Source organism: Echiichthys vipera (genome assembly GCF_963691815.1).
Source record: "Echiichthys vipera genome assembly, chromosome: 23".
In the NCBI taxonomy this organism is placed as follows: Eukaryota; Metazoa; Chordata; class Actinopteri; order Perciformes; family Trachinidae; genus Echiichthys; species Echiichthys vipera.
In genome coordinates, this window is record NC_139848.1 from 8,489,646 (window position 1) to 8,505,772 (window position 16,127).

Consider the following 16,127-nt stretch of genomic DNA (forward strand, 5'->3'; position numbering starts at 1 on the left):
TCTCACATGTTTAATCTCCACATCCATATAAACAGTAGGTCCTACAAGAGTCCCTGTGATAAAATCGTACCACAGAGGAAAGATATCTGTGTCTTTTTAGGGATCTATGATATGAAAATGAAGGGGAACCTGCAGGCAATTTTATTGGACTATAGCAAATAGCCCCAATCCCAGCTCTGCTGATCACAGGCTAAGATTAAATATCTATAGCCTATTAAACCAACTTATACAAATGAAATAACCCGGTGCCCCATACCTTAGAGGGGGGAAAAAGACATGTTGTTTTGGTATGCAGTTAACACAGTTGTGCGAAGGAACATTTGCCTTGAGGCATAATACAGTAAAAGAAAATTCACCATGTCTCAATAATCTAATCTTCCTCTATTGGAACAATATGCTGGCTTTTAAATATTTACATTATAGGGATGTTTACATTTGTAGCCAGGAACACGTGAAATCTGTGGTCTGATATATGTAATGCCCTAGGGCGAAAACTATGTGTACATACTGTGAGCATTTTTTATTTTAGGCTGTCCTGCAAGTTTGCGAACATATTCAATTACAGCTCTAATCTTAGAGTGTAATCACTTAAAGAAATATGATGATTTATTTGTTGCAGTAATAAAGCTGGAATAATACTGTTTACTGTCTTCAAAGGTCCCATATTGTGTATATGTAAAACGAGTTCCATGTATGTAGGCTGAGGTGCTAAATATCAACTTTGAAAATATCAAGAAATGCAGACCGGATTCAGAAACTGTGTCTTTAAACGAGTAGTCAGAGCTTCCGTATGGTTGTGATGTCACAATTATACTTTAGAGGCAGAAAGCCGCTACAGTACCGTTACGGCCAAAATATACCGGCTGTGTAAGCAGATTATGAATACAAGTATTTTCAGACAGACAGTTTGAGTAAGAAAATGTGTGTTTTGAAAATGAAAGCTGAACCAAACAAATGAGCATCATATAGGACCTTCAATAGACAAAAATAGACCCTGTATCACTGGTTTATTGTTTCATTTATCATATCTAGGTCGACAAGTAATTTGATTTCTTTTGTGTACTGACCTTGTGACCGTCTCATTCATATATTTCCAACAGGCTTGGACAATGAAATGTACACTTATCGCTGGCACAGGAAACTATTTTGGATCTCGGCTCATTTTTGCTTAAAATGGTTTCAGGCTGTGCTGCTCTACTATTGTATACCAAATATGGACAGTGTGTATATAACACTGAACTTAACTGGCTGAAGTGCAGCCCTGTTGATTTATTCTCCTTCCCTTTCGACCCTCACCTCCTCTGATATATTTTGACAGCCATGTCAAATGATCAGTTTCACATTAAATGATTTCCATACAGCCATGCAGTGCTCAGATTGACTTTAACGAAACTAAAAAGCTTGAAGGCAGCAAAATTGAAAAGTCAAGGATGCTGCAAGGGTCAATACTTTCTTAATCTGTGGTATGGGAACATGATATCTTCTACGCACTATTGTTCCATGTGAGTGATGTTTTGGGCTTTTTCCCCCCAAATGGAGGACACAGTTCAGGGCAGTAATGCCCCAGGTTTTGGCTTCTTTCCATAAACCTTTTATAAACTAACGTGAAACACCCTCTTTCTATAATTCTTGCTTCTGTGTTTTCACTTCTGTGTCTCATTCTTTTCCCCCGCAGACTGTTTTTAGAAGGGTCAAATCTATCTCAGCTGTTATCGGTGTCGTGCTGTGTTGTGTGTATGTGTGTGAGTGTGTCATGCTGCGCAGCTTCATAAGCTCCTTTATCAGCTGTCCGGCACCCTCCTCTCCAAACTCCCTGCTGTCTCTTTTCATTTTTCCCATACTTTCACACACTGGGCCACACATGCTCCTTGCTCTCTCTTTGTCACACTCTCTCCATTAAAACACACACAGCCATCTTAACGCGCTGAAATGACTGAGCTCCTCCGCAAGCATCTGTGCAAACAAATGTCTAGGATATAACCTTGTGCACAGGTGTATGAAGAAAAGCATTAATCCCATGGCTCACTTATTGTTTGGCTAATAATAGCACACAGCAGGCTTCACTGATAGGCCTATTATTCCCAGACAGTGAGGTGGATTAATGGGAGAACAGGATTAATGTGCCTATTTCCATCCCTGGCTAAATCATGTCTGTGCATGTGTGTGTGTGTGTGTGTGTGTGTGTGTGTGTGTATGTGACCTTCTGCCTGTCTGATTATTGTGCCTGTCTACTTGCCTAATTACTTTTATGAAAATGAGCCTATTAATTACAGAAACTCACTTACGCCAACAAAGTTAGTAGTGTCAATGTGGTTTAAATTGTTTCAGGCAAATTAGGATAAAAATTATGCTTTTTTTTTCCTGGATGGAATTTGGTACATCTGGAGGTGACTTTTATTTTCTCAACAAAGAAAAACAGGAGCCAAGGGGGTTCACAGTTGACTCTTCAAATGCCCTTCTCACCTAGAGAGTTGACAAATAAGATCCAAGTGCTCAGTAATCTAATATTTTGACATGGAATTGGTTAATGAGCAGAAATACAGTATGCAAGAACGGATCTCAAGTTTTCTGAGCCCCCTCCCACACACACACACACACACTCACTCCACTCTAGTTTAGGAATGACCGCCGTGCAGAAGAACACATTGATAGGAAAAGAAGACGCGCGCTCTACTCCACTTTGCGCAGCGTCTGCTGCCAGATGCAGCGCATTCCAGCTCCTCGCCGGTTTGCTCGCTCTTGGACCTTCCCTTTTTGATGGGGAAACACTAAACTCGTGTCTTGTAGTTGTAGGGGGAGCTGTAGAGAGACGCACTGAGCAGCGCTGATGTGAGCTCCAACATAAAAGAGACATGTCTGCCGCTCAAGGACTTCTCAACAGCGTCTTCTCCTGCTCCTCTCCTGCCTCCAAAGCCATAACCAAACGGAGGCTACGCCAAACCCGGAGCCTGGACCCCGCTATCATAAGACACTGTGAAACCGGGACCGAGGGAGGAAGTAGCTCAGCGGTTTGTGGAGCGGCGGCTGCGGACGCAGGTGCGTCTCAGGAGCGCTTGGCCGTAAAACCGTCTTTACGCACCAAGATTCCGACTCTAAAAGAGCCCATAACCCCGTCCCTCTCTTCTCCTTCCATACCTTTGGATGTTTCTCCATCCTCCAACTTCCACTTTGACTATGATATAGTGAAGCGTGCCAAAAGGAATACCGCCGGGGATTTACCGTTTCTGGTGAGGGGGCCCGGTGCAGCGCCATCCGGGAGCACCGGCACTCTGTTCTCCCCGCGGAGGTGGCTCCAGAAGAAAGTGCAGCCGTCAAGCTCCCACGCTTACGTTGTGTGGAAATCAGAGGTAAACTTTTAAAAACTTTAATTCCAGCGCAGTGCATATTCTCCTTCTGCGGGTTGAATTCGGTCATTCTGCATTTAACTGTGTCACAGTCTTTGCAGTGAAGGGTTGAGTTTGTATTCAGTGCAATGTTAAATTGGCACCAGGCAACCAACAATGGGCAAAAACACCTGTTCCTATTTCTTCAGTAAGTTGCTCATCATTATGCTGTCAGTGCAGAAACCGGGCTAACCAGAATGTAGGTCAAACTCCATCCTTTGATTGGAACTACATACCAGCAAGTCTATATGACAGCTCCTGGAACACAACCCTTGCACACTATATATTTCTGCTAAATCATGCCAGAAGACACATCTGCTGAAAATCTCTATTTGGCGCAGCCATATTCTGAGAAATGCATGTTTTTATTCATGAACCAAGAAATTTGCATCTGGGATTCCACTGTGTATGGACATCACAGCTTAAAGTGTGTGTGTGTGTGTGTGTGTGTGTGTGTGTGTGTGTGTGTGTGTGTGTGTGTGTGCGTGTGTGGAGAGGTTGGAAGATTTATGGATTTTGAAGAGTGAGTGTTGACCCCGCGCTGACATATGCACCTGGAAGCCGTCCAGTAACACCACGCCACAACTGGAGCTGCTGCCTCCGTCTTGCCCAAGGGCACATGGGTAATTAACAAGGGAGTAGGAGGAGCACTGCTTTACTTCTCCTACCTGGATTTTTCCCTTTGATTTCAGTCCTTGTGAGAGTCACTTGAACCTCACATAAAAGCACTTCAGGGAAAAGCTAAAGAAACTCTTATGGAGATCGAAGGATTAATTAAATCCAACAAATGTCCCCCCTCTAAATCCCTTTTTTGTGTCGTCATTGGGCTGGTTGGGCCTTTGTCTTCAAATAGGCTTTAAATTGAGTGTGAGTAAGGGGAAGGCAGCGTATAAAATCCTTACCAAAACATACTTGGGCGACTTACTTTTAGCAGGGGGGAGCTTTATAGGCTGCATAGTTGGCGCGAGTCCACATGCACTGGTGAGAAGGTATGATAATGTTCCTGCTTCTTGTGTGGACTCTCTCTCTACCATTATGTATTTTGCTTGTCTTTACACACTGAGTGTAAACGTGTGTGTGTTCGTGCAGCAGCGTCTGTGCCTGCTGATGTGAGGGACTTAAGGACACATGGCCCGGCACTCGGTTCTCACGATTGCAAGTGGTCACAGGGTCAGCCCTCAAACAGCTCTCTCCCATCATTTCCTATTACAACGAGCAGCTCTAGCATCACTCTCTGTTACTTGCACACACACACACGCATCCCTGCATTCTCTTCTCCTCCCTCGCTTCCTCTACGAGATGTCAAGAAGCTCTCACTCAGCAGAGGTTCCCACCACTGCAGCTCCGTTTTCCATGCTGTCCCCCCCTGACAACCCCTGCTATGGCCCACCGAGGATAACATGGGGCCATCAGTTAGGAGTCATTAGCACAATCTGGACCATGAAGTTATTGCACCTCTGAGTGTTTGTAAAAATACTCAGCCAAGAAGTGTTGCCGCTCTACTGGGCAGTTTCACATACTTTGGTGTGAAGTAAAATCCTGAAATGAAGTGTAAACAAAGGCTTAATGTTGGGAATGTACTGAGTGGGGCATATTTTAGATTCATTCATTTGCAATGCACTTTTAATTTCAAACTGAATGAGCATGTCACATAAATTAATTAAAGGTCCCATATTGTAACCATTTTCAGGTTCACACTTGTATTTTGGGCTTAAACTTAAACACTTTTTTTCTTCTCATACAATCTGTCTGAAACACTCCGTTTTAGTGCCTATCTCTTTAAGAACCACTCGCAAAAAAGCCCAGCCTGCTCTGATTGGTCAGAGTTTGCGTTTCCTCCGCAAATGCACTCTTGGCTTCTCTGCACCATCGTTACAGCCGGGGAAAGTCTGTAGCTGCACTTTCTACCTCTTTACAGTATAGTATATTTGTGACACCATAACCGTACAGAGGTCCTGACGGCTCGTTTAAAGTCACAGTTTTTTAAATACAGGCTGTTTGCATTTCTCTGTGGATTTAGTCTTTTGATACTTTCACAGTATTTGTACAGCACCTCAGCCCTTTTTATAATAAAATCAGACATGATATCTCACATTTGACAATATGGGACCTTTAAGGACCAAAAGAAAAAATTTTGATTATATTGCTACTAACTTAAAAAAAAATCCTCAAGGCAAACTGACCCCAGGGCATTGGGCACTTTATCCTCGTCTGTTCTCTAATTATCCCTGTTTGTGCTCATTGTTTGGCTGTCAAATTGCTCCATTACCAGGTGATTGTAAAATAACTATTAAGAAAATGAAGTTCCTGCAAGTTCATTTTCATTATGTCCTCAAATGAATGACATCCAATTATGCATGCAGGCTGGAAATGCACTACTGTAACTGTTCTTAGATTAAAAGGGATAGGACGTCTTACATTGTCTGAATTTTTATCAAAATAGATAGACAGGTTTGACGTGTAGGTGTAAGGTTATGTACTGTATCACAATCTATGTCCAAACTTTCTCTCTGGGTGAAATCCCACTTTAAATGATTTGCATATGTCCCACTGAGTGAGTGAGTGAGTGAGTGAGAGTGTGTGTGGAGGGCAACCTGTGCAGATAAGTCTCGTGCTATGCCTTTTTAAGGATGGAGCTTCAGACAGAGAGGCAGAGAGAGAGAGAGAGAGAGAGAGAGAGAGAGAGAGAGGGAGGAAGGGAGAGGCAGGCACAAAGTAAAGATGTCATGGTTTACACAAAAAGCAACGTCTGACAGTTATATTAGCCATGATTGCTTAATAGCTATTTTTCCATGGTCAGGTTGTTGATGTTGAAAGAACAATGACGCCAAAGAAGTTTTAAAAATCTTCAGAAAGTACACTCTGTGTTATTACAGCAGGAGGGTCTGAGAGGGTCAGCGACTGGAAGTGGTTCTTATTGTGGAGTGATTGACTCTAAAGTTGGGTGTCAAATAAACATGCTCTTGCAAAATAGCTCAAGTATAAAAACAGTGTAGGTTTTTACAGGCAACTTTAGCGTGCAAAACATACACTGAACGGTCATTCTGCCTTCCCGACAATACCTCACTCATATACTCTTACACACACGTGCATGCACAAGGGCTATGAGAGGAAACAGTGGTCTGCTAATTTAATCCTGGTTGTTTATGGGGCGCCAGATTGTTGACATTGTACAGTCTATATTTAGAGCCACTTACCCTAATGCTTGAGAAGGCTAAGTATAGAAAATTATTCTAAAATGAGACCTCCACATTTAAAGGGTGTCTATTATGCTCATTATCAGCTTAATGTTTATACTTACATTTTTTTTAATCGTCTCATACTGTCCGTCTGAATATACCTTTATTCACCCTCTGTCTGAAATACTTTGTTTTAGCCCCTGTCTCTTTAAGGGCGCACTCACACTGTCCGTCCGTACCGTGCCCCATGCTTTAGGGTACTTGTCCCCCCTTCCTTCTCCCCCCGCGCCCCAGGCCCGTTTGTACTCACACTACCTGGGCCTCGCGTGAATGCTTCTTGCCTGCCTATACGTCATCACGCCGTAACGCGTCACACGCATTGATTGAGTTTTTGTGCGTCTTGTCCGACTTTTTTTGAATATTTTCATCCGACCAAATCTGCAGTAAACACTCCACCTCTCCATCACACCAACGTGCACCTTTCACAGCCCTTGTTTTAAATGTCCGCGCATGGTCCCTCCTTTTTTTTTCTATGTCCAAACAGGCGCACATAAAATGACGTCAGAACCGCCGTAGGCCTTGTGCATGTGCTCATACACGTGCGCACGCTCGTGCTCGTACATGTGCAAACGTGCTTTACAAAAGCCCACCTGTTGCAAACAGTCCGTGTACGGCAAGTGTACCGCGCCTAGATGCGGTACGGTTGCACTCTCACTGGTCAAACAAACTAGACTTTACCCGTGAAACGTGCTTGGGTACGGTACGGATGGACAGTGTGAGTGCGCCCTACGACCCCCTCCTGAAAAGCCCAGCCTGCTCTGATTGGTCAGTGTTTCCTGGTCTTCTGCATCTGCACTTTCAGCGTCTCTGCACTGTCATTGCAGTGTAGCATCGCTGTATAGTTGCCATATAATATAGTTGTGACATCACAACTCCACAGAAGTCCTGACGGCTCATTTAAAAAGGAACAGTTTCTGAATATGAGCTGTGTGCATTTCTCTGTGGATTGGGCGTTTTGATCCTTTCACAATATTTATATCGCAACTTGACATGCTTTAAAATACAAAAGACATGGAAATCTTACTTTTTACCACATAGGACCTCTAAAATGATTTTTGGCAGAGGAATGGTTCGTTGAGCTATGTAATCTGCATGCATTCAGAAGCACAATCAGAACACTATAGGTACTAACACATAGTGGAGATAGAGGAAAAGTGAAGAAAAGGAAAAAACGTGTCTGCCTGCTTTGGCTTCGAGTAATCCAGTTAAGTAAGGTTATGTAGTTATAAAGGCTAAAGAGATGCTATTAGTGTACAAAATCCTTAACTTGATCTGTCTTGATTTTTTTAGTGACACCCACACTGGTCATTTCAGTGTCCCACTTTTCTATTTAATTTGTAAATTAACCCTGGTCATGACAGGTGGGAATTTTGAAGATGACCACATGATATTTTCTATTTCCTAGGAGAGATGAATTTAATGTTGGAGGAATTGTTTGAGTGTTTTCAGCAGCAGAGAACATTGGAATCACTCTTGCACATGGCGTGGAGAAATTTGAGTTTGTTTTAGAGTCGGTGTTTGACTGGAGTTTTCATTTGGAATATTTAGAATTACGGTTGCCTCTCGTGTTGTTGTCATTCTGAGAATTCCCTAGATGCCCCCATGAGCACAGAGAGCAACTAGAGAAACATACTTTGCGATTGGTCTATTGTTTGCTTTCTTAGGATCACTAAATATGTTTTTTTAGCCATGCTCACAGCTCTATATAGCACTCAGTCAGTCAGCGAGTCCACCACTTTGGACCAGCCTGAGCTATCTCAACATCCACTGGATGGATTAGCACATTTGGTAGAGACATTCATGATGCCCAGAGGATCATCCTAAATGACTTTGGGGATATGCTGACTGTAAAGAAAGAGTGAAAATATTTCCTTTAAAGGGAACATTCTGCAGTGTTAATAACTAAACAACTATCACTAGAATCGCAAATCAACTGGAGACAGTTTGTTGGCTAGAGGGTAAAATTTCCTGTGATATATATTTTCGATAGAATCCCCCACATGGTATGAGAAATATCGAATTAAGATTTGTTCTGGAAGCTTACTCATCGTGTAAAAGCATTTTCAGGCTGCTGGCGTAATATTGTCTCTAAATCTCTGCTAATCAGAATAGCCTTTACTGACTACAATACGAACAACTTAACTGATTGTTTAGTTTATAAAATATCAGAATATAGTTTTTTTTAAGAATATTTGAGAGGAATCGGAAAGTTTTTGTCAATTTCTCTTGAGGAATAACTTAAAGGGGAGATATTATGCTCTGATTGGTCAGCGTTTCTGGCTCTCCCTCATCTATGCTCTCAACGTCAGCCGGGGAATGACTGTGACGGCACTTTCTACCTAAATGTAGTATATTTGTGACATCACAACTATACTGAAGTAAACGGCTCGTTTAAAGACACAGTTCCTGAATACGGGCTGTGTGCATTTGTCTGTGGATTGATAAGCTTTGATACTTCCACAGTATTTATAAATCAACTAAACCTCCTCTACAATAAAAAAAAGACTTGTTTTTTTCACTTTTTATACATGGGACCTTTAATAGTTTAATCAATTAACACATTTAAACAAATGTCGCTGATTGATTTTCTGCCGACTGACTAATCGATTGATAATATAAGCTCTTCTCTAAAGAAAGGCTATAGTTTTAGGCAATATTATTAGTGTATCACAGTGAGAAAATACAACAGCATTGCTACAATACTACAGAGTCCTTCTCCCCTATATTCATGTTCCCCTCATTGCCACAAAGTTCATATTCCTCCACTGATACAAAATTCAGATTTTTTCCAAATGTTTCCCCTTGTTCTCAGAAAACACGATACATTTTGTTTGCTCTAGGAAACAGATAGGCTTAAACTTGTGAACCTAACAGCTATCCATTTTGCCTTTACTCCCTTATTTCCTCCCTAAGTTCCCTCAAAGTGAGGAGGCTGCGTTGGAGGAGCAAGACCTTGACGGTTCGACGTCTTTGGAATGCTCGTATGAAAATACAAGCATGCCTTGGCCGTTCAGCCAAGGATTTGCAAACTCTCACAATTCTAGAGATTCATTTTTCTTTTGGTTTAACCAAACAGTATCACTGCAGCAAGTGTGCAGAGTGAGTGGACCGCAATGTAGAGTCAGGATTCAAATATAGGATGTCATCACGCTGTTGCAAGAGCCTCTGTCAAAACACTAAAACTGTGAGGGAGTACAGGTTGGCTTTCTTGGCTTACGGCTGTAGTTTCTGATTCGGATCTGTTCATTGTTGCCTCTATTCTTGTCTTTACAGGATCTTTCTTGGAGCACAAACTCATGCTTTGATTACACGCAGTTGTTAGAAATGTCACAAGATGATTTGATCTTTTTGTGACAACTGATCACACGCAGTTGTTAGAAATGTGGTGGTGGTGGTGGTAATGATGGTAATGAATATAAAAGGATGACTACATTTAGTGACCCCAGAATTATTTTAAGTTTTTATTTAATGCTGTGGATCTAAATGATTACACAGTTCACTTATATGTTTCTCCTTGAACCTGGTAACCATGGTATAGATGATGTCTGCAGCATGTCCCAGTACAGTTCCCCTCCTGGGAAAAGCTCTGGACTTATGAACATGGGTCTGCACTGACTGTAGTTTGATTATGGTCCTTATTAAGTTTAATGGGTCTGGTTGTACAAGGTCACAGACCAGACTGATTAACAGAAACACTAAGTCGTACAGACACAGAGTAATATTATACACACTCTTTCAGTTGAAGTAGTTGCGTCTTCTGCAGCAGATACCTACTGGTGCACCTATTGTGGCTACCTAACAGTAGTATAGAATTACTGAGTATGTGGGATACAGAGGCATCTAGTGGTGAAGTTGCAGGTTGCAACCAACTGAAAACCCCTCGCTCTCCTCTCCCTTTCGAAGCGTAAAGAAGGCCATCTCTAAAGCCAGTGTTGGTTTGTCCCTTCTGGGCTACTGTGGATTCTCTGCCGGAACATGGCGGGTTGAATCGGGCTAAACCAGGCGGCTGTAATTTCTCAAAATTCTCTTGGGCTCGAATCAGATCAGGTTTTCCGAAGTTCGACTTCCGCCTCTGTTATTTAATGTTAAACAATCTCTAATTAATATGGCATATGAATGGTGGCGTATTGGACTATGGCATTTTTTTTTTACAGTGGGAATTTGGGTCGGCCATTACTGAGTTTTCTGAGATACGAGCACTTTTGGTACAAGTACACTACATCAAAGCATTTATTTGGTACAGCATGGATACACTACATACTGTGTAAGTTCTGTAAAAGAGGACACATTTTTATAATCGCTTTCCCCGAATCACAGATTACTCAAAAGGTCTTTAAACTCAGTTTGTTTTGAGCACAGAACAGCACTTTTTTCTTGCTTTGTGCTGTAAAGCAATATCCCTTTTTTGCCAAAGACAAACTAACATAGCAGAGCACAGTTTGAAATGTATTTTAGAGGCCAATAACATATGACAACATTTGCTTTCAATGACATGTAAGTAGTACCAGAGACACCACCTTACTGGATAATGTGTGTGAAAGAATATGTTAAGCTTCTTCTCATTTGTGCACAGAAACACAATAGGTTTTTTATTGCATGGTATTCCACTGAAAAGAACCATATGAAGCAGCGGGGTTTGTTTGGCAGTGTTTTTGGTTTAGCAATCTCACATCTCCTTTGGGATGTTTTCTCAACAATGAAAGGGGGGAAAAAAAGAGAGCAGTTTGAAATAGAGACGGCTGAAAAGTAAACATTCATTTCCGTAGCCAGAATCTCTCTGTCTGGTGTGGATTAAACCTCTCCACCAGTGAGAAAGCAACAGTGTTATGTTACTTTTTTAACGTGTATGAATGTGTTTTCGTGTGTGTGGGAGAGAATCCGAAGGCAGTGGGTGGATGATCTAATTGCGCACTTTTCAGTCTTGAAGGCAAAAATGGCCATCCCCCTGTGTATTTGTGTGTGTGCATTACAGTGACCCCTGTGTCCGCTAATGTTCCCTCTAATATGGTTTGTCACAGGCCAGAGGGAAAGCGTGGATAAGATCCTCTCGCATCTGCCATGGTGTGTTAAGTTTACAACTTCCCATTTATGTATTCGTCTCAGTCAGAGTTAACTCTGGTGATATGATACTCGCATTGGGTGAAAATGTTTCACGACATCTCCAACACACCGGTCTAATCTTGGAACAGTAACAGGAAGATGGAAATGAAGGATGACTACATTTAGTGACCTCAGAATTTTAAGTTTTTTTTTTAATGTTGTGCATCTAAATGACCTCCCATACATTTGGTAAGAAATGCAAAGTAACAAGTTTATTTTTTTATCAATATCAGATAAGCAATAAAAACATACTTATTGCACATTGTCTCAGGTGCTCTATCAAAGGATAACGGCACACCAACATTTGAATTTGTGATATTTACCTAAACAAAATGGTCTTGATAGCACTGACCTTAGTAGAAATGAAGAATGTGGACTGATCTGTTTTAAGTCCCTGCGGAAAGAAGCATCGTAGATCTGCCAAAATCCGCCGAAAGTATCTCTTTAAGGTGTGTTCAAAGTTGGGTTTTTTTGCGTGGCACGATTACAAACAAAGTCAATGCGAAGATGTGAATACATGCTCAGTGGAAATGTTTCAACTTGAGCGTAAAATTTGTGGGAAAACATGTCGGCGTTGAGATACTCCTGACGTCATTAGAAACACGAACTTATTGTCGTTGGCTGTGGGCACCCCGACCCAGGACAGGAGTAAAAAAGGACAGGGCTTGGAGAAGTGAGTGATGCCACAGGAGGACATGGCAGGTTCTGATGGTTTAACTTTACTATGATCCAAGATAGCACTGTCGTTGTATTGTAATTAACCCAAGGGCGTGTATTTGCAAAATACACAAAAAAAGCGACTGTAATTGTGCAAGTCACACAAAATTATCTTCATGTTTGGTTTGAACACGCTTTTTAATGGGAGTTGACCTGGGATATTCATCACTGTTCAGGTACATACCATCCAGGAAGACCTTGTTTCTTGTTCCGTCCGACTTCGTTGCAACAAATATCCATGCATAATGTTATAATACTCAATACTGTAAAATATGAGCAGTATTAGTCCATCAGTTAACTTTCATCCTTAAATGCTATCTAGTATGGTATCAGTCGAGAGAGTTCTTCCATCCTGACATTTTGACTCAGGGTGATGGATATAGGTCTGTGTTACAGTGAGTGTGTGTATGTGTGTGTGTAACAATCTTAATAAGGAATATCAAGAGGACACTGAATGTTCATTTCCTGTCCCTGAAAAACATGAGCCCAAAGGAATAAAATCCAATTTTGTTTTTTGATTTTTATCAAACCGCAGTTTTTATCTGAATCTTGGGTCTGTGAACAGGACATCTTGTGTTCCTTCTTAGTTTTACATAAAGTCGTTCCTATTTTACTCATGATAGTAGCCCGGTCTCTCTTTCACTCTATATTAATTACTTGGATATACTGCAGAGCTTTCGACCTGAGTGTCATGCCTCCCTTTGCATGCCTATTCATTACTGAATAAAACTGGTTCATGCTGTATTTGGTCAGGATTAACTGAACGTTCCTGCTCACACATGCAGGATTTGGGCTACTCTGGGAGCTTTGAGAGACTTAATACCTGTGAGTGTGCAGAATCAAGTGTCTATTGAGCCAATAGACCCTTAAATACTTGGAAAACTAGTTTAAATAAGCTTTGTTTAAGTAATTGTGCATTTTTGCCTGGTGCACCCCCCTCCCCTATGCTCTTATCCTTCAGCGGTGAGGTTTAGCGAATTATTTATTTGGAATTCCAGGTCAGAGCTTCATGCTGAGGCCCCGGGGCTCCTACTGCAAGAGGGGTGGCTACTGACTGAGTGACCCCCCAACTTCCTCTCCCATCCATCCCTTTTCTGCCTGGTTTTATTTTTCTTTGCAGAAGCTTCCGTCTGTCCATTCTTCACTTTTATTGCCTAATTTTTATAGACATCATGGCATCCCCCTCCCTTTCTTTCTAATCTCCATCGTATGCTGAATGAAGTAAAAACAAGATCACGCCAGCTTGATTTTACTTTGAAGGACCGACCTGGGATCAAAGCCCATGTTTTTTGGACAGGTCCAGCTTTGCCCTTCCAAAGACTTTGACTGAAAGCACGCAGTAATTTGTTCTCTGACATGTTGACTCCTCCTTTGAACTGACCTGCTGGAGGAGCCGAGGGCACCAGAATCAGTGTCATCTTTCAAACTGCTGTGTAAAACTAGATTTTAACAGACAAGTCCATGCAGTTTTACGGATTTTTTTCCATTAAACTCGAGTTCTATCTCAAAAACCTGCCAGAGGATGACTCTTTATGTTTCCGACCAAAGTCAATACAAAGCATCAAACTATGGAGGGCATTTTTCTATCAAACTTATTCAGCTCCCCAGTAGAGGACACTTTTTTAAATTTTCAGCCAACATGAGCTTGATTCAAAGTCAACATTGCACACAAGATATACATCTAATCGATGTCTTGAAATCTGCCGAGCACATTTAGGTTGCCAAGTGGAATACAGCAAAGAGCACAAACTGATGTGGAAAAGCAGTTAATCTTCACATTTGAGAAGCCGCAACCACCAAATGTTGAGCTCTGTGACTCATCCATTCTGCAAAACCTGAATGAAGCTCAAAGTAGGTGGCTCTTGGTGGCTCCAGCAGTCGCCACGTTGACAGTGAATGACGCTTTCTACAGGAGCTCCTGGCTAATCCAAAAATGAGGTGGAGCATGGATGGAGCCAAAGCAAGCAGAAAGCAGCCTAAAGCACTCAAAGTGGTCTGTACAAGTTATTACAGACGGGGGAATTAGCTATAGAGCCCAAAACCATTTATTTGTACCAGGCTGTGAACATGTTTTAAAGTTGGACATTTCAACATGAGGATTTATGGGGATTGACTCGCTTATGGAGCCAGCCTCATGTGGCCATTCAAGGAACTACATGTTTTTAGCACAGCCGTGTTGGCTTCATTTTTTGAGCCCCCAGAGTTCGCCGCTTGGTCTCTACATAACGGAGTTGGCTTATGGATGGTTGACGATACATGCGTCACATGAGCCCTTTGGCACATGAACCCCTTTAGTCATGAGTAAACTTTTTTCCTTCCAGCTCATTCATACTGCAGCCTAAAGTATGGCTTAAAAAATTATTTTCAAGAACTTTTTTTTGGTTGTAAAAATGATTTTCTATAAGAGAGAGGAGGTGGGAGGCAAACAGAACTAGGACGACACATCAATCTTTCACGATTAAGCAAGTCTCACTATTTCCTTTGATTTCCCATAATGACACCCGCCCGCACACAGCTTTTCCCCAGCATCTTATCTCCTCTTAACCGGGCTGGCAGGAGTCACCATTATCTGCTGGGAGCAAACTTGGTCTCAAACAACTGGCCAACACAGAACTCAATTGGACTTGCCTTTGGAACCATTTCCAAAGGAAGACTGATACAACTTTGGCTCTTATTTCAGTACAACAAGACATGCAAATTGATTAAAGTGACACACCAAGGAGTCAGACATCTGCTGTGAGTTTCTTTGAAGGGTCAAGAGGTCAGTAGGGTGTAAGGATTAGAAATGAAGTCATGCTAAGACAGATACTCAAGTGACACGGATGCAGATACACTATACTTTCTAATGGCTCTAGCATCATTTAAACATCTGTTTATGAGACAAATGACAGACAAACTCTACAAATTCTTGTCAAAGGCGATTCTTTTGTGACTGCCTGTCTCACCACCCTTTATGAAAACAAATCCTTGTCATCTAAGGATGTGTATATGACTCCGGGCCCCTGAAAAGCAAAGTGATTTAAACCGGAGGACCTCTCACTGCCCCCAACTCCCCTCTGAAATCTGTCACACAGCGAGGGAGCAAAACAGAATGAGACAGCAGGCATTTTAGACACAGCCGGAGCTCTACAGCTATAAATAGAAAAACAGCTCAGCGGAGGAACACTCAAGTTCCAGAAGCGAGGCAGGGAGAGTCATATTGGTTGCATATGTGTGTGTGTGTGTGTGTGTGTGTGTGTGTGTGTGTGTGTGTGTGTGTGTGTGTGTGTGTGTGTGTGTGTGCGTGTGTGTGAGTGAGTGAGTGAGTGAGCATGTTAAGAATTGTGTAGCTTATGCATACAGTGCCTAAAGTTGAAATGCGATGAACTCTGAGGACCTTTAGTGCAAAGTTTGTGGAAACTATGTGAGGGAAGCACTTCCAAGTTTCTTCTAAGAAAGGCTTTAAAATGAGTTAGTATTAAAATGTTTTAATGCCATCTAGTGGACATTTTAATTCATAACATTTAAGAATCTCTTCATGATAATAATCTTCCCATTACGCTGTCCCACCTGCCATCACATATAGTTGCCTATATTACACAAAAACAAGTAATTTGCCAAATAATTGTATATACATATTTCAATACAAAGTGTGTTTAATGGTACATTTAATGTGTATTAAAACAAGACCCAGTTTTTATTGCATGCT

General features: G+C 41.7%; 1 protein-coding gene across 1 annotated transcript in view; it reads left to right on the forward strand.

The window, feature by feature from the left end:
* Positions 1–2,852: 2,852 nt before the first annotated feature.
* Positions 2,853–16,127, forward strand: part of LOC310964943 (rho GTPase-activating protein 6-like) — a gene marked incomplete at its 5' end in the record, with an annotated part of 73,554 nt that continues 60,279 nt past the window's right edge. The window contains one exon of the mRNA XM_083938276.1: positions 2,853–3,347. Within this exon, the coding sequence (XP_083794402.1) occupies positions 2,853–3,347 (495 nt within the window). The remainder of the gene's footprint in view (positions 3,348–16,127) is intronic.